The sequence below is a fragment of the Monodon monoceros genome, unplaced genomic scaffold (assembly GCF_005190385.1).
Source record: "Monodon monoceros isolate NGI ecotype Baffin Bay Population unplaced genomic scaffold, NGI_Narwhal_1 Super_Scaffold_13, whole genome shotgun sequence".
Classification (NCBI taxonomy): Eukaryota; Metazoa; Chordata; class Mammalia; order Artiodactyla; family Monodontidae; genus Monodon; species Monodon monoceros.
The window spans coordinates 8,455,324-8,480,407 of NW_021703769.1; the positions used below are offsets into that span (position 1 = coordinate 8,455,324).

General features: G+C 42.9%; 1 protein-coding gene across 6 annotated transcripts in view; it reads left to right on the plus strand.

Annotated features, from left to right (window-relative positions):
• ZNF217 (zinc finger protein 217) overlaps positions 1-24,650 on the plus strand; it is a 43,223-nt gene extending 18,573 nt beyond the window's left edge. For 3 of the 6 annotated variants that reach the window (XM_029221047.1, XM_029221043.1, XM_029221048.1), the window contains 4 exons: positions 8,285-10,052; positions 13,893-14,009; positions 14,338-15,852; positions 17,291-24,650. In XM_029221047.1, coding sequence (XP_029076880.1) covers positions 8,660-10,052; positions 13,893-14,009; positions 14,338-15,852; positions 17,291-17,400 — 3,135 coding nt within the window. In that variant the 5' untranslated portion in view covers positions 8,285-8,659 and the 3' untranslated portion in view covers positions 17,401-24,650. The remainder of the gene's footprint in view (positions 1-8,284; positions 10,053-13,892; positions 14,010-14,337; positions 15,853-17,290) is intronic. The other 3 variants (XM_029221044.1, XM_029221049.1, XM_029221050.1) reach the window with 2 other exon arrangements.
• The last annotated feature ends 434 nt before the right edge of the window (positions 24,651-25,084 follow it).

The following is a 25,084-nucleotide window of genomic DNA, read 5'->3' on the forward strand; positions in this document are numbered from 1 at the left end:
TGCTAAGAACTTTTAAGGTGTGTCCTTAATGGTAGATGACTTTTTCTGAGAAGTCCTGTTTATTTTAGATACTGTTTTGTTTAGTATTCTGAAGACTGTAGTAGTGCGTGTGTGTGTGTGTGTGTGTGTGTGTGTGTGTGTGTTTAATCCTGGTGTTTTAGTGGAAGTCGACCCCCACCCCACATTGCTGCCATTTTAAATCAGTTATATAAATCCTGAATTCCAGAGGCAGGGACTTATTTAAAAATTCAGTTGTCAATAGCTACAGGCAAAATTTATCATTTATTTGACTTGTTTGGTAGAATAGGGTTAATAATCCGATTGTTTGGAATTTTAATTATTTGGCGAGACGAGGGAGGCTGCTCCTTTAGAATTGCACATTGATTTTGCATGCTGGAGGAGGGAGTAGGGGAAGATTCTGACTTTTCTAGGTAAAGGACACAGACTTTTTTCTTTCGTGTCCAACTTCTTTCAGTCCTTTTATCTTCACAACACCGTCTAACACTGCCGTTTGACCTTTGCTGTGTGTTTTTAATAACTTGTGAGATCGAAGTTTAGTAGTTGTCTTGGGTTCATATTATTCCCTTTCACTTCTTAATCAAAAAAAGGAACTAATACACCACTCAGATAAAACTTGTAGAAAATGTTTTGCTCCTTTGTCCTGAAGAATCGATTTAGATAACAGCTTGGTTGTTTTTTTTTTCTTCCAAGTAGGGGAGGAAGAGGGAGGGGTGAAGGTTTTGACTTTCCCAGTAAAGGTTTAAGGTGGAGGTTGGTCTGCGTTCTCTTAATAATCCTCCATTTTTGGCAGTGGAACTTCAGGGAGGAATAGCGGCCCCTGTTTTAATAAAAACCCCTTCCAGTGGTCCTTTTCAAGAGGAAATCTGGAAATAAGACCCAGTCATCAAGTCACTTACAAACTGATGAAATAATTAAGGAATATAATGGCCTGGCAAGGACAGAGTCCCTCTGTCTCCTCATTTCAGATAAATGCTAATCACTTCTCTCTCTTTTAACAACATTTATGATGAAATGGCCTGTTTTTGCCACAGCAGGGTTGCTTTGCCAACCCAGAGCACTCTTAATTCTGATACGCTTGATTAGAGCCTCAGGGGTCCCAAAAGATGTGCTGTTTTCCCACTTTGTAAAATTACATTCTTTTCTCACAGTTGTGGCAAACATGATATTGGTTGATAAGAACTTTTGAGTAGTTTTAATGATTCTTTACTGCTTACAGTCTACTACTTTAAAAAAAAGGTAGACTTTTATCTCTCTTAAGACTATAAATGATTGGACCTTTTTTACATTTTACATGAAGCTTTGTTTCCATTTGCTCAAAAAAAAAAAAAAAAAAAAAAAGAAAAGTCAATTCAGATCATTCCAGCTCACAGATGCCACTATGGCCTGTAAGCGTTTTCTAGGTTGCTGGGTATGACTTGTTTTAAATGGTTCATTTCTAATTTCAGTTTAATTGTGTGTTTAATAGATGAATTGGAAAGGTGAAGTCAAAGAACTGAACAATGGCTATGTATTTTCAAACTTCAGAATTACACAGTAAGAATGAAACACATGAGACAGTTGGATAAACTGATGAGTATTCATTCCTGTAGAATAAAATAAATGTAAGGAGATTTTAAGTTAAATGACTTTATTTGGAATATACTGAGTAGTTTTCAAATTGCTGAGGTGTGCTGCAGAATAAAAAAAAAACCTGGAAGGTATTTACAGAACAGCCACTGAAGTGGAATTAGAGGAATCCAATCATATTAGATACTCTAAATAGTGAAGAGTTTAGTTACAGCATGTAAATGAAAGTCGTGACAGTGGAAGAGTCTTGATTTGTATGCCTCATCTTCAGATCTTTGGGGGAGGGGTGCTGACTAGTTTAAATGCACGTGGAAGAAAGAATGAGTTACACAAAGACAGCAGGAAATTTCTTAAATCTGCGGGAGGGAAGCTTGATCATCATAGCTGAATGGCCTCATTTGGGGGCAGTATAAAACCTTCTGAAATGTTAGTGAAATGTTGACTTTTGGCAGTAAGGTGACCTGGATTATTTTTCTCCAACTGATACTATGGTTAGGCAAATTTGCAGTGGTATGTAGGGCAAAGGATTGGGAATTGAGACCATGAGGGCAGATAGAAATCTGACTTTGAGGAAGTGGGAGGACAGGGACCATCCTTTCCTGAAACCGGCAGCTATTGATAAGTAAGCTCAATTCTTGTATAAATCTATCTTCCCGATAAATAGAGGGGCAGCCCCTGTCAGCCAGGTGCCACCACACGTTGCTCATTTACGCTTCGGGTTGGAATGCTCATTAGAACACGTGATATTTGAACATTTGTTGACGGACTCTTCTGAACATCCCCATAACTTCCTGCCCAGGGTAACAACATAACTGAGTTACTGGAAATTTGGGGCCAGTTTGGTAATTTTGTGATAAAGTTGAGAAATAAAATTACTAAACCCGAAAAGACAGCTTAATAAGTTGTATGAGAGAATTAGTTTAATTCTTTACCCTTTGTCCTCGAGCTTTACCAGAGTTGCTCTTGGCCTGTACGGCCCTCCACTTGCTGTGGGAGAGCAGTCCTGGAGTGAGCTGCTAGTTTTTTAACGGGTTCGTGTAATGTTTTGTGTGTTGGTGTTCATTAGTTTCTAGTGTGTCGGGGAACCTTCTGAATTTAAAATATAGTTCTATGGACTGGAAATTGAGAGTCCACATATGTATTGTTCCTGAGTCAGCATTAGGAAGAACACTTGTTTTTATATTTCCTACCTGTAACAAATCAGGATAACCTCAGAACAGTTCAATTATACCAGAAGAAGTGTTTTTGTGTTTTTTAAATTAGTGGATAAGTTCTTTTCAGTTCAGTATATAAGTCTACTGAGCAGTGATTGTATTAATTGAAGGGAGACTTTTTTTTCTTATTTTTGAGAGCAAATAGGTGACTTGAAAGAGCCAGACATACAGCTTTAGTATTTACTCAACAGAGATGGGGAGGGGAATATTTAAATGTGGCTAGAGAAAGATCTCATGCCTTAAAAGGCATTGCCCTTGTTTATATATAATCTGAAGTTGGTTAAATTGGCTATAATTAAGAACACTCACCATTAGGCACTGTGGAAAAAGAGGTGTAGTTGTGTAGGGTAATGGGTAATATGGTTATAGTGATTTGTATATCTGTGTGTGTTATATACACACAGATATACAAATACATATACACACGTGTGTGTGTGTGCAGTGTTTTCTTTGTAGAGAGTTAAAGAACACAGGTAGTTTTTTTTTTTTTAGTTTGTTGAAATCTCTCTGAAGTTAGTCCTGTCCAAAATCTTTGCAAAATACTTAAGGTAGTACTGGTTAAGTGGCAATAATAGAAACTCACGATAGCAGTGTGCTTAATCTTGCTTAAGTAAAAATTAAAACAATTAATTTCCCTTATAATTCTTTTTATCACGTCAAGATGGAATTTTTAAAAGCCAGTTTACAGGCCACAGTATCTGTTAATATTGATAAAACTAAAACTTAATATGTGGTGTTTTAAGTTCATATTAAGATTGTTTATCAAGCTTAATTAATTTAGGAGGAATCAGGCAGAGTTCTTAATCATGATGCTGAAATATGCTAGTAGGAATATATTTTTATCCTACTTTGGTCTCTAATCCCATGTAGCACCGAGCACCTACACAGAATTTCAAGAAAATGAGCCTTTTTCCCATCGGATCTTCCCAAGCTTTGCCTTTGAACAATCATTTGCTTTCGAATAGATTGTAATGTTGAATGTAAACTTCGAATATTTTAGTCTTTCTCTCTCGCTTAACTTTTAAACATCTTTCCACAGCTATGTTAGGAAAGTTGGGTTGGCCATCTGCTCAGTGGGTGTGACCTTGGTGATTTCCTTGCAATAGTGTTGAAGGATTTAAAGTTGTAGGTTTTGATTGCCACTGTAGATTACTTTGTAGAGTTCTCTTCACTTGTCAGATTAAGGAAAAAATAGTATGTGCAAAATAGAGAAGGGAAACTTATAGAAAAACCGGCAGTTTCCTAACCACATCTTGGAGATGATTTTGAAGTTTAAAGGATACAAATGAATTGGCCGGAGACTAGTAGTTTGTTTAGACTGAATGTTTTAGTGATCATTTATTTGGACGCTTAGGTAACTTGGGTGGTGGTAGGGGGAGTAGATTTGTAGGAATACTGCAAATTACTTGACTATAAATATAATTTTTAAGTGTTTTTGACAGGTTTTGAGGGCCTTGAATACCTTATTGCTCCATACTATGGTAATAAATATTCCATGCCAAGACATGTCAGATAACCTGTTCAGCCGAGGTAGGGATGTGGGGTCTCTAAAGGCGACAGTTTGAGTACAGCTGTACATTAAGAACAGTATTTCCAAATTAACATTGTCAGCAAGGTGGCATTCACCTCTAATTTACTGTGCTTAAGCACAAATTATGGTGCTTTTCATTAAGTGTTGTATACTGGGTAGTATCAATATTTGCTAATTTCAAGGTCGATAGGTATTGGCAGAATTCATAGTAAATTTACTCACAGATGAATATCTGCTTTAAAGAGAGATAAATGACCTAAAGAACACCAGACTTATATTTCAGGTGGTTGTAGCAGTTATGGCTTCTGTTCTTTTCAAAGCTTATGTTGTGGTGAATTAAAAAAAAGTATCTACTTCAGTGATCACAATATAAATTAAACCCTAGTATTCGCTCAAAATATTAGGTTATACTGAATAACCTCTTGCCTTAGGTGCCTTAGGTGTGTCTGGCTGATGGTCAAGTGCTGTCATTAACCTGAGTAAAGGTTAAGAAAACTTGTTTTAGACGTTGAAAAACATTTTTGCTGAGCGCCTTTCAATAAGCTGAGTGTGTTGAGAATGCTCACTTTTCTTCAAACTAAAAGCAGTTAGACTGTAGGTGTTGGTTTATAACGTCTTCCCTGCCCCCTCCATCTCCAGTTCTTTGTCGAGACAGACAATTCACTTTATCAGCAGTGCCATTGGCGTCCTGTTGGCGTCCGTGTGCTCCATACATGGAAACGCCGAAAGTGCTGGGGAGCCTGTGTGTGCGCACTTCCTTCAGTTGGAATGGTGATCTGTGGCTGTTACCAGTAATTAGGTTACGATGTCTGGTTTCCTTAAGTTCTGTTATTATTAAAGTCTTTATTATTACAGGCACTCTATAAAGATTTTTGATTTTTGTTGAGCAGACTGATTTTGAGTGTAGTTATTGATGTATAGTTTAAGGAAGTGTTTTGTCTGCATTTAGTTTTCTAAGTCGAGTTGAGGGTATTTGCTCAGAGAGATGTCCCTAGCGGGCCCTGCATTTTGGGTTTGGTAGGTCAATAAGGAGAGTGGTTATAAAGCCAAGTGATGCAGTTTTGCTTCTACTAGTTAACTTTATGGTATGATTATATATGATTCATTTTTTATTATACTCTTAACATTGCAGAAAATGGCAATTAGGTGGCAGCCTCAGATAGCTGTGTAGAAGTCTTGATGAACATTCAAGTTAATTTTAATATCAAGTCAGTTACGGTTGGTGACTGTGGCCAAAAATACACGCACTCCTTCTCTACCTGTACTGATTATGTAGTGCTTCTTGAGAGCCTCACCCTGTGCCAGGGACCCTTTCTAGGCACTGGGGGGCAGCAGTGAGCCAGGCCGACAGGATCTCTGCCCCTGGGATCTTACTTTAAAGGGAGTGGCCCATAGTTTTCGTATCTTTTGGGGGAATAGAGAATAGTAAGGATTGCTTGTGACCCTAGTGCTGGGGACAGCTGGGCACAGTTAATGACCATCAGAATCTGTCCCAGAAACTTCCCTGGAGGAAGAAGTCCTTGGGTTTTGCCTGGGAGGGTCTTCTTCCCCAGCTGACTGCACCCCAAGATTCCCTGGCCTGGGACATCCTTCCCTCCCTCCTGTTCACCCTCTTGGGCAAAACTGAAGCTCTTCTTTCTCCGAAGGTTTTTCCCACTACCCTCCTTTACCACTCCCTTAGGTCTTGTGTTGGAAGCTGATGATGACTTACTTCACCCAGATACTTAACATTTCAGAGATAGGGTTGAAACTAAACTATCTTTCTAAGACAGGAATCTCCAGTATATGCTGTTACCCCATGTGGGAAATAATAGGGATGTACCCACATCATGTTTGATCCAGATACTGAGTTTAGGATTGGTGTCTTTTGGGGAAAGATTATTTATAGAAAAGTGGAGTTCCCCCAAACTTAAAAATGTCACAGACTAGTCAAATTTCTTATAAAAAAAGAAAAAAATTATGTTGAGGTCTGACCTGGGGGACTTTGATTTTGCCAAATTAGGACATTAAAAAAAAAAAAAAGCCTGCTATTGCCACTCTTTTGTTTTATGAAAAGGGTATTTTGGCATCAAAAAGTAGAAAGGACCTCAAATAAAGGACAATCTTTATTCAGATTGGAATTAATTCACATAGCTTTGTAGAGCTCATTGAGCAGTTTTTCTCTTTCTCATTCAGCTGTTGGCCAGTGAAAACAGTGTTGTCGGGTTTGAGAACTGCTTTTCTAGAGTGTGTGCTGTTACTTTCTTCAGTTAAAATATTACCTGGGACACTAGCACTCATTAAATATTTGTTGAATGAGTAAATGACTACACAGAAACCCGAATTATCAATCACAGATCCAAATATCATTTAACATCTTGATTAGCATAATCATTAAATATCCTTTTGAGTATGTCTATCCATAAATGTAGATCTAACCCCAGGACCACAGAGTTTTGGAACCTGGCAAGTGGTCCTGTAATTTAACCACCCTCATTAAGTAGACAGAGAAAGGTAAGGTATGTAGTGGTGCCAGCTTTAAGGTTGTGACTTGGCCAGGACTGGAACTCAGGTCTCTGGAGTGTTCTGTTCTGTCCTACCCAGCAGCTGGTAGCCAGCCCATGTGTTTATCCTCCACTGTGATTGCAGTAAAAGCCTAAGAAATTAAGATAAAACACTTTAGTCCACTCTTTCTGTACCCTAAACTTTGATCTGCAGTCTTATTTAGAAAAGCTTAATGTTAAAGATCTAGTTTACTCAAAACTAAAGATAACAGGGAGTATGAGAATTTTCTTTCTCTGAGCGTAAAGAGTGGAAGAAATGTTTCCTCCTCCTCTGAGCCTACAGGCCCTTCCTTGCTCTTTGAGGAAGTGGAGAGAAGGAAAGTTGTGTGTGTTTTTTTAATATAACGTTGACTGTGGTGGGAATAGTTTGCATGTCTTTTTGTTTTCTTGGGTAGAATTAACTGACTTCAGTTAAAGGAGTTGGGACTATTTAAAAACAATTCCTGTGCTTGCTGTAAAGGTGGAGGGTGTTGGCTTTAGAGGTTAATTCTTCTCCAAGAGTGAAAATTAGCTTCTAAATCGGACCCTGTAGAGTTAAATCAACGCATGCCTTTTTTACCTGGCCAGTGCATATGTGAAAGGTGGATTAGAAATTAGAGGATCTATTTTCTGATGAAACACTAAGCCATGTCAAACCAGCTACGTTGAGGATTTTACTTTAAATGTGTACATTCACAGAGTAGCTTTGTGTATATTTGTTGTTTGGACAAGGAAGCCCTACCCTGCCTGACGCTGTTAAAAGCAAACTGGGATTTGGGCAGTGGAATGAAGGCCAGAATATCCAGTGAACCAAAATACATCAATATCAAGGTTCTGCTTTGCCAGGAGGAGCAGCGGTTCTGAGGTGTGTTTCTTGAATGGGGATTTTAGGAAAGGGTCCCATTTTCTTGTGCTTATGTTGTTGACTTATGTATGGGTAATCTTTGAGTGTGCTTTTAGGCATTTGTGTTTCTTGTATGATTTGTCTGTAAGACAGTTTGAAACTCTGGCTTTTGAAATTTTACCTAAAGTGCTTTTATTGTTATTTTTTTACAATTCTTATAGTCTCTATACTTATACAGGTTGTTTGTAAGGATACACATGTGCATTTTAATGGCAGTTAAAACATACTCAGCTGAAGTTGACAATTTCTGTCCTGAAACTTTACATTTTAGATGTAAATCATTAAAGCACCAGGTTTTCAGTTTAACTGCATGAATTTCTGGCAGTTTGATAAGGGTACTGACTGGATAAAATGCTAATGATTTAATTAACGAGCACTTTAACAGGATGCGCTGTATTAGTTAAAAGTGAAGCAGCTGAATTAGGTACATTCTGTGCTTCGTGGGAAGGACCACTGTGAGTCATCGGCCAGCCTTCTCTTTTTCTCTGACTGGAGCTATAGCCGTTTCTATTTTTTTTTCCTCTAGGTTTTGGAAATCCCTTGTCTCCAGGTTGCTGGAATTGACTTCTTGCTCAACTGAATCACTCACTTGATGAAGACAAAGAGAACTAATGCTTTGTGCTGACTCATCTCTGAATCCAAGCACTGGGGGGTCTGTCTGCCTGGTTTGTGGAAAGATCCAGTGATTGTTTTTATCACTAAGCTTTCTGAGACTTCTGAAGATAAGAAGTCAGAGGAATATACACTTTCTTTTGAATTTTCATAACATACTTGCTCTAGTTTTGAAGCCTCGGGCTGCTGGGCCTGTGAGTGACAAGTCTTTACAAGTGGCCTTATTCCAACTCCAGAGATTCCTCACCCAGATTCTAATTTTATATACAATCCTCAAGAGACAGGAAACATGCCAACTCAATCCCTCTTGATGTATATGGATGGACCAGAAGTTATTGGCAATTCTCTTGGCACCCAAATGGAGATCGATGATGCCATGACAATAAAAGGGACCGCCGCTGTTCCTTTCAGAGCCACGCAGGAGAAAAACATAATCCAAATAGAAGGGTATATGCCCTTGGACTGCATGTTTTGCAGTCAGACCTTCACACATTCGGAAGACCTCAATAAACACGTCTTAATGCAACATCGGCCTATCCTCTGTGAGCCCGCCGTTCTGCGTGTTGAAGCAGAGTATCTCAGTCCTCTTGATAAAGTTCAGGTGAGAACAGAACCTCCAAAGGATAAGAATTGCAAGGAAAACGAAGAACTTTGCTGTGAAGTGTGTGGGCAGACGTTTCGAGCCGCCTTCGACGTTGAGATCCACATGAAGAAACACAAGGACTCTTTCACTTACGGGTGTAATGTGTGTGGCAGAAGATTCAAGGAGCCCTGGTTTCTGAAGAATCACATGCGAACGCACACTGGCAAATCGGGGGCCAAGAGCAGACCACAGCCAGGCCTGGAGAGCCCGGTGACCATCAACGAGGTGGTGCAGGAGCACGCAGCTGAGAGCGTCTCATCTCCTTACAAGATCTGCATGGTTTGTGGCTTTCTGTTTCCAAATAAAGAAAGTCTCATTGATCACAGGAAGATGCACACCAAAGACACTGCTTCCGGTACCCGCAGCTCACAGACAGACACGCAGCAGGAGGGAATGCCGTCTCCGGGGGAAGAGTTGCTGCAGTTCTTAAACCTAAGACCCAGGTCTCACCCTGAGGTCGTGAAGAAGCCGGCCAAATGGATACCTCAGCTGGACCCGTTCACCACCTACCAAGCCTGGCAGCTGGCCACCAAAGGGAAGGTCGCTGTGTGCCGAGAGGTGAAGGAGCAGCCGGGCCAGGAGGGGAGCACCGACAACGATGAGTCCTGTTCAGACAAAGAAGAGCTGGGGGAAATTTGGAATGCGAATAAGAGCCATCCCGAAGGTTCCGGAAAGTCCAAGACAAGTAAAAGCGGTTGTCCAGGTCTCTCACAAGATAAGGAGAAGCCCAGACACCCCGCCGGTGAAGTGCCTTCCGTGGACGCAGACCCCAAGTTAGCCAGTAACAAAGAGAAGCCGACGCATTGCTCCGAGTGTGGCAAAGCCTTCAGAACCTACCACCAGCTGGTCCTGCACTCCCGGGTGCACAAGAAGGACCGTAGGGCCGATGCCGAGTCACCACCCATGTCAGTGGACGGCAGGCAGCCGAGCACCTGTTCTCCGGACCTGCCCCCGACCCTGGAGGAGAACGGAGCCATCGATCGAGAAGGTGGCTCTGAAGACGGGTCCGAGGATGGGCTTCCAGAAGGGCTCCACTTGGGTAAGCTGCTGGGTGGTGCACTGTCCCTCCTCTGCTTGGTGCCAGAGGACACTAGCCGGTTATCAGGGTGGGGAGGTGGGTTTGAGTGCCGGCAGTTTCTGGTGTCATCCCCCTGTTGTAAGTCTCTTAGCCTCTCGGGGCCTTCACTTTCTCATTTCTGTAACAGTAGGGTGGAGTTATAAGGCTTATCGAGGTTTCTTCCTGTTCTAAGAGTGATGTGATTTCATACTTTGCTAACAAGAGACACATTATTTCATTTTTTTTAAACCAATCTTTTAAATTAATTTTTGGCTGCGTTGGATCTTCGTTGGGTCTTTGTTGCTGCGCACGGGCTTTCTCTAGTTGGGCGAGCGGAGGCTACTCTTGGTTGCAGTGTGCGGGCTTCTCATCACGGTGGCTTCTCTTGTTGTGGAGCATGGGCTCTAGGCACGCGGGCTCAGTAGTTGTGGCTCGCGGGCTCTAGAGCGCAGCCTCAGTAGTTGTGGTTCGCGGGCTTAGCTGCTCCACGGCATGTGGGATCTTCCTGAACTGGGGCTCGAACCCGTGTCCCCTGCATTGGCAGGCAGATTCTTAACCACTGCGCCACCAGGGAAGTCCCAGGACACACATGATTTTACCTTGTGCATCGGCACTGCTTCGCTGGGGCAATTTTGCCCGCAGTGGACATCTGGCACTGTCTGGAGACAGTTTTGGTCGTCACCACTGTGTTGGTGTGTGTGCCGCTGGCACCCAGTAAGTGGAGGCCTGGGATGCACTACACATCCTCCCAGGCACAGGGCAGGCCCCCCCCCTCCACCCCCGTACCAGTAGTGTCAGAGTTGAGAGATGCTGGCCTTCCCTTACAGTTTCCCAGCATTTCTGATCTTAATCTATAAAAACAAGTTCTCCTTATATGCAGTGCACTTCCCTTTCTGTCAAGGGCCAGCTTTCACACGTTTATTCCAAACGGATATCTGTGGACACAGATCAGTACTGGGAATGGTTGTCAATCAGAGAAAGAGTATTAGGCCATTTGGTGCTGCCTGGTCCCCTATCCTTTGTGTCTGGGGGCAAGTATTCATTCATAGCTCATTCACTGAAACAATTTGTAAAGTAAAGAGAATGTGAACACACCAAAGATGATGTAAAGATCTCACTTGCTCAGTCAAAATTCTAATGTACTGATGGCATTTATGGGAAACGGAAGCCATCGCTGAGGTCCTGTTGACCTATCTCTTGAGTCCCAGTGGGCGTCATCTAGGGCAGAGGATTCCACCTGTGGTTCAGATCGTGCCCGTCTTCACGTAAACCACAGCTTCTCTACCCATTTAATAACATTTTGTTTGAACAGAGGATTCTGCTGCTGGAGAACACTGAATAAACCCCTGCATAATCAACACAGGAATGATGAGATCATGAATTAGTCTTAGAGAAACGGTATCGTTTACAGACTGGTCTTGGGTTTAAACATGCTGACCTCTTGCATTGTAACTTGACTGTGTGTTGATGTCTCTAAGAACCCTGTGTGTGAGATCCAGGGTGAATGTGACCAGATAATACATCTTCTCTGAAGCTGGTGCCCAGTTCTTTTTCTGATCCCAGGATGGGTGTGAGAGCAGCAGTTTTCATATCAAATATTTAGCATGTTTAGAGTTTCCTGGGAGACAGGAAACCTAGCATTTAGCATGCTTACAATCTTCATTTTTCAGAAATCTAGAAAACACATTATGGTGTCTTAATGACATCATAAACATGACTTTAAACCAACCCTCCAGTTTTCTAAGTGATTCCTCTTAGTGGCAGTGCTGTTCGTGGGCCTGCAGTAATGGGGAGGTAATTAGGCCTGTGAGATAGATGCCCCGGTGCCCTGAAAGAAATGAGCTAGCCGGTCACATTCTGCCAGTAGGTGGTGTGGGCAGAACTGGGTGGAAAACTTGGGCCCAGTCGGCAGGCAGATAGAATAGCCCATGATAGTTGGGAGCGCCAAGACTTGCGTTGAGTCTGGTTCTACCACTGCCTTGTTCTGTGACCCATTTCGTGTTGCTTAACCTTTCTTTGCCCTGATTTCCCTATTTACAAAATTGGTTCATTGACCCTTGTCTTCCACCTCCCAAGGATGATTTCAACTGCCTATTTATAAAAAGTCCTTTAAAGGGCAGCACAAGCAAAATCACAGGTGGTGCTGAAGGAGCAGGAACCAGGTAGATGTGGACGTTTCATGCCCTTTGTGTTAGAATAAAGGCGTTTCATAACGTTTGGGATATGATGCAACATACCGTAAATCCTGACACATAGCTGGAAGTAGGAAATTGCAGTGAGGTGCAAGCCCAGCTACAGAGTTGGGTGTGATTGTCAGAAAGAGAGCTGGGCATTCTACGTTAGGGAATGGACTTTCATGAATTAATATTATGATGTCTTCCAGTCTAGATTTATTTTATTGTTATGTACTATCAGCCTGGCTTTCTTTAGATTTACTTTTAAGATCAAAAAGCAGAGTAAATAATTTATCTTTATTGTTTTCAACTTTAAGCTATAAATAGCTTTAATAATAGTTGTTCATGTAAATTATTTTTAAAAGTCTTCATGACACCTTTTTAGATCAAGGGTTGTCTCTGCTGTCTTAGAGTGTCTGGAGGTTTAGAGGTGGCTACATTGTCTTCAGGGAAGTTTAGGGGTGACAGAGATTTTATAGTCCTGTCTTTTTTTTTTTTTGGCCGTGCCTCGTTCCCCGACTAGGGATTGAACCTGGGCCCTCGGCAGTGAAAATGTGGAGTCCTAACTACTGGACCGCCAGGGAATTCCCTATATAGTCCCGTCTTTATTGTACCTGGAGGCTCACCGTGGTTTACTTACAAGTTGCTTTTTAAAATCAGTGAAATCTATAATCTAGACTGCGGAATGTGGAAGGAGCCAGGAAGAGGCCATTTAGTAGGGAATTACAGTTTTTCAAGGCAAAAGGACAAGTTATGCTAAATTTAAAGAGATGACCCGACTTATGTTGTAGTCATATTGTGATTCATGTAATATGACATAATTTAATAATATAAGAGGAGGTTCATCTAAAACTTACGCCCATATATGGCAAGCCGGTACTTTAACTGCAGCACGGCTGTCTGGGAGGGCTGCTGTGTCCTCCTCTCATTAGTGGCCCCCCCAGGACCTTCATTTACTCCCCTGTTCTGATCAGGCCGCAGACAGTGAAGTTTAAAGTTCAACCCCGGGTCATTTGGGGACAGATTTTGAGTTGTCAGGTACATTTAGCCCGTGTGAGTGCTTGTGGGTAATACAACCTGCTTTCCAAAAACGTTGCTAAATTTTGACAAACTTTCCTAGGTGTTTGCCCAGGGCCAAGCTTTTTTATTTTCTGTAAAGATGTGCTCACTGCCCTCTAGTGGTAACTTGCTTAAGCTTAAGATAAAAAGCTTTTCCTCTGGTGGTTGGGAAAGTCGGTGATTTGTATTGGCTCGGTTTTCTAAATTACTTATTCTGAAGAATCTGGATATTCCAGCCTGTGTGCAGGTCCAGCTTGAGTTTGCCAGGTTCTGCGTGTCTCAGACTTGTTGGGAGAGCGGACAGCTGCCCGTTGGTTTCAGTCTATTAAATGCTCCTGTGATCGAGGTAGATGAAGAACTGAATCTTTAACGGTGAACTCTGCTGTGCTCAGAAAAAAACTGATGCACACTTGCTTTAATACTGCAGGCAACCTCAAAGCAACATTTGGCACGTTTTTAGCCAGTACCTAATATAAAAATTATTTTATGCTTTCCAAAAATGTTTCTATCAAGAATCTTTAAGTCAGCTCGCCCTGTTCACATACTTGAGCCATCTTCTTACATGAATTATTTTTGTTTCTGTTTTAAGATAAAAATGATGATGGAGGAAAAATAAAGCATCTTACATCCTCAAGAGAATGTAGTTATTGTGGAAAGTTTTTCCGTTCAAATTATTACCTCAATATTCATCTCAGAACACATACAGGTAAGGAACTTCTTAGATTTGTTTACAGCATGTATTAGTTGAGAGGATTATGATGTAGTTCTGTGTCTGATTTTTGTTGTTGTTGTTGTGTTGTTCAGATATTCTGAGATAATTTTAAAGTGTGCTTTTTAATTTTTTAAATTAAAGACGTGTTCACGTCTTCAAATATTTGGGGTAGAAAGGGCGATGAAGCAGACAACTCATGACAGATCCTGGATGTGAAGATTAATAGACAAGAAGGGAAAAGGAAAGGACCCCATTTTCTCTGTCTTATTTGTTTCGATGCCTTTCATAAACTTCTGTAATAGAGTGACATTTCTTGTTTTAGGTGAAAAACCATACAAATGTGAATTTTGTGACTATGCTGCAGCCCAGAAGACCTCTCTGCGGTATCACCTGGAGAGACATCACAAGGACAAGCAGACCGATGCTGCTGCTGAAGTCAGGAACGAGGGGAAAAACCAGGAGACGGAAGATGCACTTCTAACCGCTGACAGTGCGCAAACCAAAAATCAGAAAAGATGTTTTGATGGTGCCAAAGATGTTAAAGGCAGCTCACCTGCAAAGCAACTGAAGGGGATGGCCCCTGCCTTTCAGAACATTCTGGGCAGTGCTGTCCTCTTAGCAGAACACAAAGATACTCAGGATTTCAGTAAAAACGCAGCTGACGACAGTGCCGATAAACACAGCAAAAGTCCTGCCCCTGCTTATTTGGACGTGTTAAAAAAGAGGTCGTCAGTTGAACCTCAGGCACACAACCTCACCTGCAGAACAGAAGTGGACGTGGCCCCTCACCCAGACGGCCGGGCGGCCCATCACGTCCAGGTCGGCCACAGAGAGAAGAAAGCGGAGGTCGATGCCAACTGTCAGGAGAAGCCCTTAAACTTATCCCTCGGGGCTTCCCACTGCTGCCCGGCAGCTTCTTTGGGTAAAAGTGTGACCACGAGTACCACCTGCCCGTTCTGCACCTTCAAGACATTTTATCCAGAGGTTCTAACGATGCACCAGAGACTGGAGCATAAGTACAATCCAGACAGCCACAGAAACTGTCGGAACAAGTCTCTGCTTCGAAGTCGACGGACCGGATGCCCCCCAGCTTTACTGGGGAAAGATGTGCCTCCCCTGTCGAATCCCTACAAGCCCAAGCCCAGGCCCGCCTTCCCAGCGCAGCCCAGATCCCTGCCGTCCGAGAAAGCGAAGCCCAACCCCCCGGGGCCCGGCAAAGCCCCTCTGACTTCAGGGATCGACTCCAGCACTTTAGCCCCCAGCAACCTGAAGTCCCACCGGCCGCCGCAGAGCCTCGGGGGGCCGGGGGCCGCGGCCCGGCAGCCGCCTTCCGAGATGTTCGCCAAAGCCAGCGCGACCCCGGCCGCGGATAAAGCCAAGCGGCTGGAGCCCAAGCCCAAGCCTCAGCCTCCTGCCGGGGCCCCGGCGCAGCCTGTCCCAGGCGGCGCCCTCAATGGCTGCAGTGACCACACCCCCAGGAATGACGGCCTCTGGGCGCCACCGGCCCGGGACTACTACTGCGGCCGCGGCGCCGAGCCGGACGAGCCGCTCCCCAAGCGGCCAAGGGTCGGGGCGCCGGCCCGCGATGGGGACCAACCCGGCCCCCACTACCGGCGGCCCTTCGACCTCCCCAAGTTCCATGTGGTGCACGGCCTCACGTCGCTGCTGCCCCCCGAGTGCGCGTGCCCTCCGCCCACTTCGCTGCCTGCGCGGCCCCGCTTCTTGGCCACCGGCGAGGCGGACGCGGCCGTGCTGCCCGCGCAGAAGCCCTTCGCTGCGGCTGGAGCCCTGTTCCCCTGCGGCCCCGCGGGCCCTGCGGCCGGGTCGGCGCTGGAAGGTGGGTGTCCTGGAGATGGGGGCTTCCGGGAGGGCGAGACGTTCCGAGACCGGGCAGTGGTTCGGGGCCCCCAAACTCAGCCCTACAGGATGAAAGCTTATTCCCCAGTGTTTCATTTCGCTCTTTTAATTTTCTCCCTGGTTGGGAGGATGGTGAAAAGCGCTTGAGGACCCAGGAGTCTGATGTCAGGTGTCATTTACGCCCGCTCACCTGACTTCGTCACTGTCCACTTTTCTCCTTTGCGCGTGTGTGTTGCGTCCAGCGCTCCAGCCCAGCCTGGGAGGTGGGAGCCCGGAGGTGGGGTACTTCTGTCCATGTCTCACCACCCCTACTAGACTGTGAACTCACTCAGGGCAGAAAATGCGTTTTATATAACTTTGATATGCAGCCCTGTCAGGTGCCCAGCACAGGGTGGTGCCAGGGGTGCTCAGTAAATACCCATGAGGACCCTTGATCCACCAGAGCAGAAGGCTAAGAACTGCTGGTTAAACAATCTTTTGAACAGCTTGATGTTCAGACTTACAGAACTGTACTGCCTTCTTTAGCCTTTGTTAAATAGTTAAGTGAATTGTAGAAAGCACAGTTTTTCCCCGTATTGTCCATTACGCTCATAGATACTTTGGTGTCTTTAACGCCCTTGCTAACTCATGACAGTTTCATAGAGGTGTCTGACACATACCTGTGCCTGCAAAAAAGTAGATCAGAGTGTCGTGGGGACCTGTCCCCCTTGGAAAACATGATGAAACCACCATGCCTTCTTTTGACGGATATAAACTCTGCAGGTTTGTCCGTCCCAAAGGGACAAATCCATTTTGAACCTCTCAGTTTGTATTTATTTCAAATTAAAGATTCTGTGTGGTGACAATGCTCTATCAAGGATGGCTTGATGCCAGTTGATCTGGTAGGGACAGCAAATTAAACAATTGCTTTCATACAGTCCAGTGACTTTTATAAAAATTCTGATGAAGAGATAATTTTTGCAGCCTTTTGATTAGAAGCGTCCCTTTTTTTCCCCCTCCTCGGCACTTAAAATGGACATGAGTCATAACTGTGTCTTTACTTGAAGAGAAAAGGCTCTGTGTTGCAAGTAAATCAGTCTTCTTTTCCCTCCTCCTCCACACAGTTTTGGTTCATGATACACAAAGCTTTAAAATCCTTATGCTGCTGTTTCCTTTTAGCTTTTTAATTTTTACTGATGACCACCTAGCACTTAGATAATTCTAGCTTTAGTGACTTAAAATTCTGTGCTAAGAAATATCCTCATGGCATTTAAAAACATTTCACCTTGTAAGTACCTTTATAACATGTATGCATCTTATGTGTTCTGGTCACATTATCAGTTAGGAATTTTGAAAATTGACTTCTAACATCCCACACATTTTACCTAACTGTTGAACTTAATTCTAAATGCCCTTTTATGCTTTTTTTTTTCAATCAGGAAAAAGGCCTGTGTCCTATCAACACTTATCTAGCAGCATGCTACAGAAGAGGAACTATGAGAATTTTATTGGGAACGCACATTATCGACCAAATGACAAAAAAACTTGATTCCCTATTTTGGGGATGAAAGGTGAGCACATATAATGCATTGATTTTACTTAATTGAAAATAAACCATCTAGCTTATCCAGTATAATAATAAAAAGTAAAATTGCTTTGAATTTGACTTTTGAAGTGTCTTAAAACAGAGTCCTCCCGGTCTCTGCATATCAGCAGCGATGATAATGGTAAAAACAACAATAGCAACTGGAAGTTACTAAGCATTTGTTTCATGCCAGGCGTTGAGTGAAGTGTTTTGTCGCCATCAGCTCATTTAATCCTTCTTACAGCATCAGGTCAGGGGTTAGCCAACTGCCTGCCACCTGTTTTTGTCAATAAAGTTTTATTGGCACACAGCCACATCCATTCCTTTACGTATTGTCTGTGACTGCTTGGTGCCACAGCAGCAGAGGTGGGTAATTGTGATAGGGACTTCATGGCCTGCAAAGCCGAGAATATTAACTGTCTGGCCCTTTACAGAACAAGTTTGCCGATCCCTGGGTTAGGAGGTCCTGTGCCCACTTTACAGATATGGAGACTGAGACTTGGATTATGTAACTTGCCCAGCGCCTTACTCTGCCTACTTTTGGTCGTAGGTCTGCACAGTCCAAGGCCTGTGCCCCAACCCTCCTGTTTAAGAGCTTGTTCAAAGCCTTTATAAATCCTTATCTGTTGGGGGAGGGGAGTGGGACAGAGCAAGTAGGTTTATTTCGACTTTTTGGTTCACATGGCAAATGTATCTAACGGTAGCTACCCCAAAGCCTCAGTGTTCTTGGAGTTGTACACGTGTTAGTTTAGTTACTTCCAAGTTTGGGCAGAGGGCATGATGTCTGTGTGAGAGTCACACTAGGACGCTTTTAAAAATAAATTGAATGGCAAGATTGGGGCTCATGGACCGATCTAGTTCCCTCCCAGGTAACTCTTGTCCTGTCAAACCACCACCATATCCCCATGGAGCAGACTCTTGACTGAGTGCCTGCTAGATCTAGGTACAGAGATAAAGGCTCATGGACTAGGGCAGAATTTCTTCTTCTGTTTTCACTGGGACACATGGGGCCCGTCAGCCTCTGCAGCTCTACATCCTTCTCTCCCGCTCAGGTGATGCCAGTGGTGTGAGACTGGTGTCATCACAGGAATGAGATTAAATCCACTCTGCCTTAAAACCTGAAAACAGAAAATTTATAGGTTGTAAGCAATAGATTATTTGCACTGCATGTAACAGCAGATGGGAACCGTCCTGTTTATCCAGCTCCGGCCTCTTCCTGCAGCCTCTGGGCTACTCTGCTTGCATTCCTCTCTCCCCGGGAACATCCTTCCTGCACCCTCTTTGCCAAACAACCTCGTTCTGAGACTTCAGGACCAGCTCACATATCATCTCTGCAGAATGTTTGCCGGGAACTGGGGCTTCCCTGTTTGTGTTCCGTCTGAGCTGTGGTTCTTACCCATTTGTGCCCATCTTACCTGTGCGTTGGGCTTCCACTCCGAGCTAAGCTGAGGAGGGGTCTCCTTCATTCAGTGGCTGGCCCATCGCTGGGAATTTCAGCCGTACAAGTCGATAGGTGTTGGCTGAACAAATATTGTTACACTCTGTGCCATGAATTTCCCTTTCATAGGGTATAAACTTCCAGAGTTTCTTATAGGTGGCAGTTGCCTTTGGCAACTGTCAGATATGAATTCTGGTTCTTGGTTAAATCATCTTCATTAAATCACTGTTAAGTATATATTAGCACCCCCTAAATAGTGCAGCTTTTATTTATTTAGACTCCTGAGACTTTGGTCACAAAATTTAAGCTTAAATGGAACCCATTGCATTTCTAGATCCCTTTAGCTCTGTTTATTTATTATACTTTTTTTTTTCTTTCTTAAGATTTTTGTATACTGTATTTAGTTTTATCCTAATCATTTTTAAACCTTTCCCCCTCCCCCCCCTTAGGTCTTGATGGATATAAATGTGTACTCTCCATGAAATTGAATTAGTTCATCTTTTGAAAAAGCAGATGGTGAAAGCTACTGAAATAAGCTGTGATTGTACTGTACATATATAAAGAACACTACGGTTTTGTAAAGTTGTTCTGTTAACTTTTGTACCAAATAGCAATAAAAACTATAGTTGGAACAGTTGGGTTGTACACAAATGGAGACCGGACATCTCTATTTTGCCCTGAATAATATTTTTTTTAGAATTGACCAAATAAGAAGTGGAGTTTTTTTGCATACTTGAGCGCTGCTGAAAAGAAATCATTTGGGCTGGGGGGTGGGATGGGGAGAAAGTATATAACGCTTGCACCTCAGGTAAAACTGTAAATATATGTTGTAAACCTGCTTGTTTAAAACTGTGTGTATTCTTTTCTCTAATGTTGCTCATCACTTGGAGCATGTTTCTGCTACTTGTCCTCTTTCATTTAAAATGTATGTTTTTTAAAAAAGAATTTCTCAATGATTTGTATTATGTTAAATCCTCCGCAGTCTGTTGTCTTAACAGAATTGTTAACAGAAGCATTGACCCCCTATGAATATGTGCTGCATGTACGGAGATCAGCCATTCTGAATTTGGTGCCCTTTTACTGCAAATTTCGGTATGTCATCTGAGAAAGACCCAGATCCACAGTCCTTTTCTGAGGGAATGGCATGGTTTGCGGGATTTTTAAGTGTGTGTATCTACAGGGAAACATTTCCTCTGTAGGCCAGCCACACATTCAATAAGCATACCAAATCGTATGTGGAGTTACTTAAATTTGTTTTCTATCAAATTAATCATTTTTGTTGGGCAATTCCTGGGTTTTTCTGGCATTTGCCTAAATTCATATATAAAAATATAAACACTAAATTGTACATGTGAATTATATATATATTGGAAACAATTTTAAAAGAAATGAAAGTTTTGGAGTAATTTTAGGTTTGCATTTGGAAGTCTTGGTGTGTCTGGCATTTGGGTTAACTGTGGACACACTCAGGTTAATTACAGACACGTGGATTTTGCAGGAGTGCGTGCTGGCTGAGTTTTCTGGTACTCAGGGGAGAGGTAATCTGTTTTGAGACCTCAATTGTCTTCCCATTTTTGGTTGTTTTGAAGCAGCAGCGTTTTTCTCAGTGTACATGCAATTTGGGTTTTAATGAGAGACTAGCCACCAGCTGGCTTACTAGATGTTTTAAACTTCTGTTTTCTTAATCCGCTGTCCATGGCTGAGTGTATTCTGCAGTACCTGGGTTTAGCGACCACAAAATACTTCATTAACAAAACTGTTTCAAAAATAAATTTGCACTGTTAATTTTTCTTGCCCTGCCCTTCTCCATTAGAGCAAGGGTAATGTCCTCAAAGAATCCTGATGTTTTTTTGTTTGTTTTCATTATGCAACATGACACCTACTCGATAGAAAAGTCTTAACTCCCAGGTGAAAGGGAGACCTGGTTTGAGATCAGTCTGCTGGCATCGTGATGAAGTGCTTTGTATCAGGAAAGTGTACACTATTTACCTTTCTTCCTGTTCACAAGCTGAGCCATATGTACATAATCTAGATTTTTGTTTTCATAGTTTTGCACTTTTATAGCCTACTTTTGAAGATTAACACATTTGCAAGATGATTGACCTGATCCTTACCTAATCCAATGAGTGTTAAAGAAAGCTTGCTGTGATGATAAATATAAATCCTAAAAGGGGATACATGATAATAGAGGGCTGAAATTTAAATCTGTATTAAAAAAAAAAAATCACCAAATCTATTTGAAAACAAGTCAGTTCGTGTTATGCTGAAATTTTTGGGGGCTTTCAGATTTCTCCTTTTTAACCACATTTCTGAGTGCATAAAAATATCAGTTTTTTTTCTTTCCACAGCCCTTGTACTCCAAAATATGTTTTTTTTTTTGTTTTGTTTTTTGTTTTTTTTGTCCATCAGTATTAACTATTGGGATACTACTGGTTTTGTGTTTTTTTTTTTTCTTTGAGACAACAGTACATATAATAGAGGTACAATCTGTTGGATTTTTGTTTATGTATTTATTTCATTCCAGTTTGATTTATTTTAATTGTTGATACTTAAGTTGTCAAACCGTAGACATTACTTGTTTTATTTATGATATATTTCAGCTTAAAGTTATGTTATTATATGTGGATGTAAATATAGATTTGGTGTTTTGCAGTCTTGGGCTTTGGTCTTTTTTGTGTCCCTGCTTTCTGATTTTGTTTTAACTTTTTATAAATGTAATTTTAGACATACACTGTAATAGATTAATATTATGAGTCCCCATGTGCTCTCAGCAACACTTTGCCAGTCTCTGTGATTCCCCACCCCTTTCCTGAGTATTTTAAAGCAAATCTTAGACATAATTTAATTTCATTCCTCAGACACTTCTAAGTATCTCTAACAGATAAGGGCTTTTCCTGATCACACCTAACTAAACGGAAAATGATTTCTCATAACTGACCTCCATGTCTGTCTGCATTCCCTGGTTGTCTCAGAAACGTCTTCTGACAACTGGTAAGTTGCAGTCAGGATCCAAACAAGATCCACTTACTTGGTTTAGTTGATAGGTTTCTTAACCCGATTTTAATCTTAACCTTCTACCCCCGACACACACACACACACACACATACACACACACACACACACACACACACACACACACACACCCATGACATTTTACTTATTGAAGAAACTGGGTCATTTGTCCTGTAGAAGTTCTCACTTTCTTGTTTGGGTTTATTGCATATTTGTGGTTTCATCTCACCTGTGTCTCCAGCCTCTATATGTAGTCCTATAAACGGGTAAATAAAAGTCTAGAGGTTTAAAGTAGATCTCAATTTTGGGGAGGCGGGGGCTTCTTCATCCCATCGCACGTCAACTGCATCACCTCTGGACACGTACAGTGTGTGACTGTTAACTACTTTCATGTATTCAACCCTTTTTTTCTGTACAGTTTCTCAAATAGCTAAAGTCCAAAATTTTTGCAGGGATAGGCTGACCATATCTTAGCCCGGCTCAGGCAAGTGCTGAAAAAGAAAGAAGGAAAGAGCCCTCCGTGGCTGTGTAATGTCAAGAGGGTGAGAGAGCTGAACTTCCAGAGGCTGCACTCGACCCCCTCCTTGGACAGACGAGGAGCCCGAGGTCCCCAGAAGGCCACATGTGATCCCAAGGCCAGACAGCTTTGCTGGCCGTTATGAGGGAGGCGTCTCTTCTGTTACACTCGGCTCTCTTTCCAAGGGTCAGAGAGAAGTGCAGAATCTCAGGTTCATTTTCAGACTTGGTTAGACCTAAGTCTGCCCTTCCTTCCTCAGAACTTGGCCATTTGTGGTGCCTGGGTGACATCTCTGTGCCAGTGTCTGGGACTTGGGCACCTGATGTTAATGCAATTGTACAGCCTTTCAGTGAGATTCTACTTCCTAGTGTGAATGGGACATACTCATGTGACAAAAGATTTCCAACCTGTGAGTTTATGGAAAGTTATACCAAAGAAGAAAAAAAAAAATCACATTTCTTTTCTGTCCTTTACCCTTATTCGTCACAGTGAAATTGCATCCTCACTTTTGCACACACATCAAACTCCCGAACGTCTATGGCTCCTATGGACTGTAGCCATAGAATCAGAATCACCTGGCATGTCTCCCAGCCCGACCTCCCCTGGAGCAGGGTTGAGAAACCTGAATGCCTACCAAGCACACCAGGTGATTCTTATTTACTCCAAAGAGTGAGAAGTTACCTAAGGTTCCTGGATATTCTATTTGGGCAGCTGTAATCTCCTCATAATGATGGTTAAAGTGTCCCTGGGCTTCGTGCCTCACAAGCGTCATCGTCAGTGGACTGATTGCCATCCTCAGTGCCCCAGGGATTTTCACTTTACCCCGCAGCAGCCCCAGCAGGGATTTTAGGAACGGGTGGATCTTCCCTTCCATGCCTCTTGACATGGCAGGACCCGGCAGGACCCAGGGTTCAGGGCTCTGTCCGCATTGGTCCAGCCTCAGGACTGTCCACGCCCTGGCCCTGCCCCTGAGCCCAGATGTGTCGCTCACAGCTGCCTCTTGCACATCTGCACCCGGGTCCCCAGCTGGCATCTGAGCTCAACGCGCCTGGAATGATGGCAGCCCATCTTCCTCCCTCTGTGGAATGGACCAAACCCTTTTCAGTCACCCTGGACTCCTCTCTCATTTCCCGTCCAATCTAAGAGCAAACGTTCCCTCCATTCCTTCAAAACACATCCGGACACATGGCCGTTTCCCGTCACCTCCATTGCCATCACCCTAGACCAAGACACGAGCTTCACCTTGATGACTTCACCTTTTTAGTCTCCCCTCTTCCCTCTTTAACCTCTTCTTCCATCTAATCACGTGGCTGCCAGAACTGTCTTTTACAATAGAGGTCATTTTACCCCATCCTTGCTCAAACCCTGCAATGATCTTACATGACTCACAGTATAAAATCCAATCCTGGCCATGGCTTTGCTCACCAGGCCTGACCCCTGGTTTCCCCCATCCCCTCCTCTCATTGATTACGGCAACCACAGGGGACTTGGTTGTCCTTCTGGAACATCTTAGGCACCTTCCTCTTTCAGCAGTGATGCCCTTGCTGAGTCATGCCTGGTACCTCCTTTATACCTGGTACCTTGGATAATCCATGTTCAAGTGCTCATGCGTCACCAGCCCCCAAGTCTCTCCAGCCCTCTCCGTCTCTGGATCTGGCATTATCTTTCTTCCTAGCACTCAGCACCACCTGCCATTATAATGTGCATTTGTTTGGTCTTCCCCCAGTTGCAGGTGAACTCCCTGAGGGCAGAAATTTGTTATCAATGTATCCCCAGGCCTGTGCAGAGCTTGGCACTCTTTAATATTTGTTGGCAGAACGGATGGATGGATGGAAAGATGGATAATATATGTGGTTTATTCTAGCCCAGCAATTCATTAAAGACGGAGAGGTGTTTGCCGAGAATTATGTCAGAATAACCTCATACCTTTGAAATTAATTACTGAGTTCCTTGACATAAGCATTTCCATGGCAACAAATGTAATTCACGCTCACCACTGCTTAGTTTATTTTTGCTTATACATCAGTATACAAAGTGAGAGGAGTTTTACCGAGAGGATGATTGTGGGTGGGACTGGTATTTTAGAGGAATAAACGCTAGGATTAATAAATAGCTAGGATTGAGAGAGCTTTGGTCTGGAGTACTTGAATGATTGCTTTTTTACTGGGTGTGCATGTTTGTGAGGGTGTGAAGGATGTGAAGATGGCTTGAGGGCAGAGTTTGATAATCAGGTTGCAGGAGAGCAGAGATAGTGCCTGGAAAAGGGTATTATTCACGTCTGAGAAGTTTAGCCATTCACAAATCACCGATATATATGCTGAAAAAGTTTTCCTAGGTCTATGCCAATCCAAGCATCATTTGTTGTAGGAAAGGTTGACAGAATTCGGCCATTCTGAAGACTTTTGGCTTCAGAATCCCTTTACACCCTTAAAAATTCTTCAGGGTCCTCGAAAGTTTTTTTATTTGGGTTATGCCTATTGATATTTACCATATTCTGGTTAAAACGGACTTAAAACTTTAATTCATGAGGAAAAACAAACCCACTACATGTTAATATAAATAACATATCTTTTCATGGTAGATAACAAAGTTTCCAAGGCAAAAACATTTTATGAGAAGAATAGCATGGTTTCACTTTTTTGTCACTGTCACTAGTGTCTTACTGCCCTGCATTCAGCCTT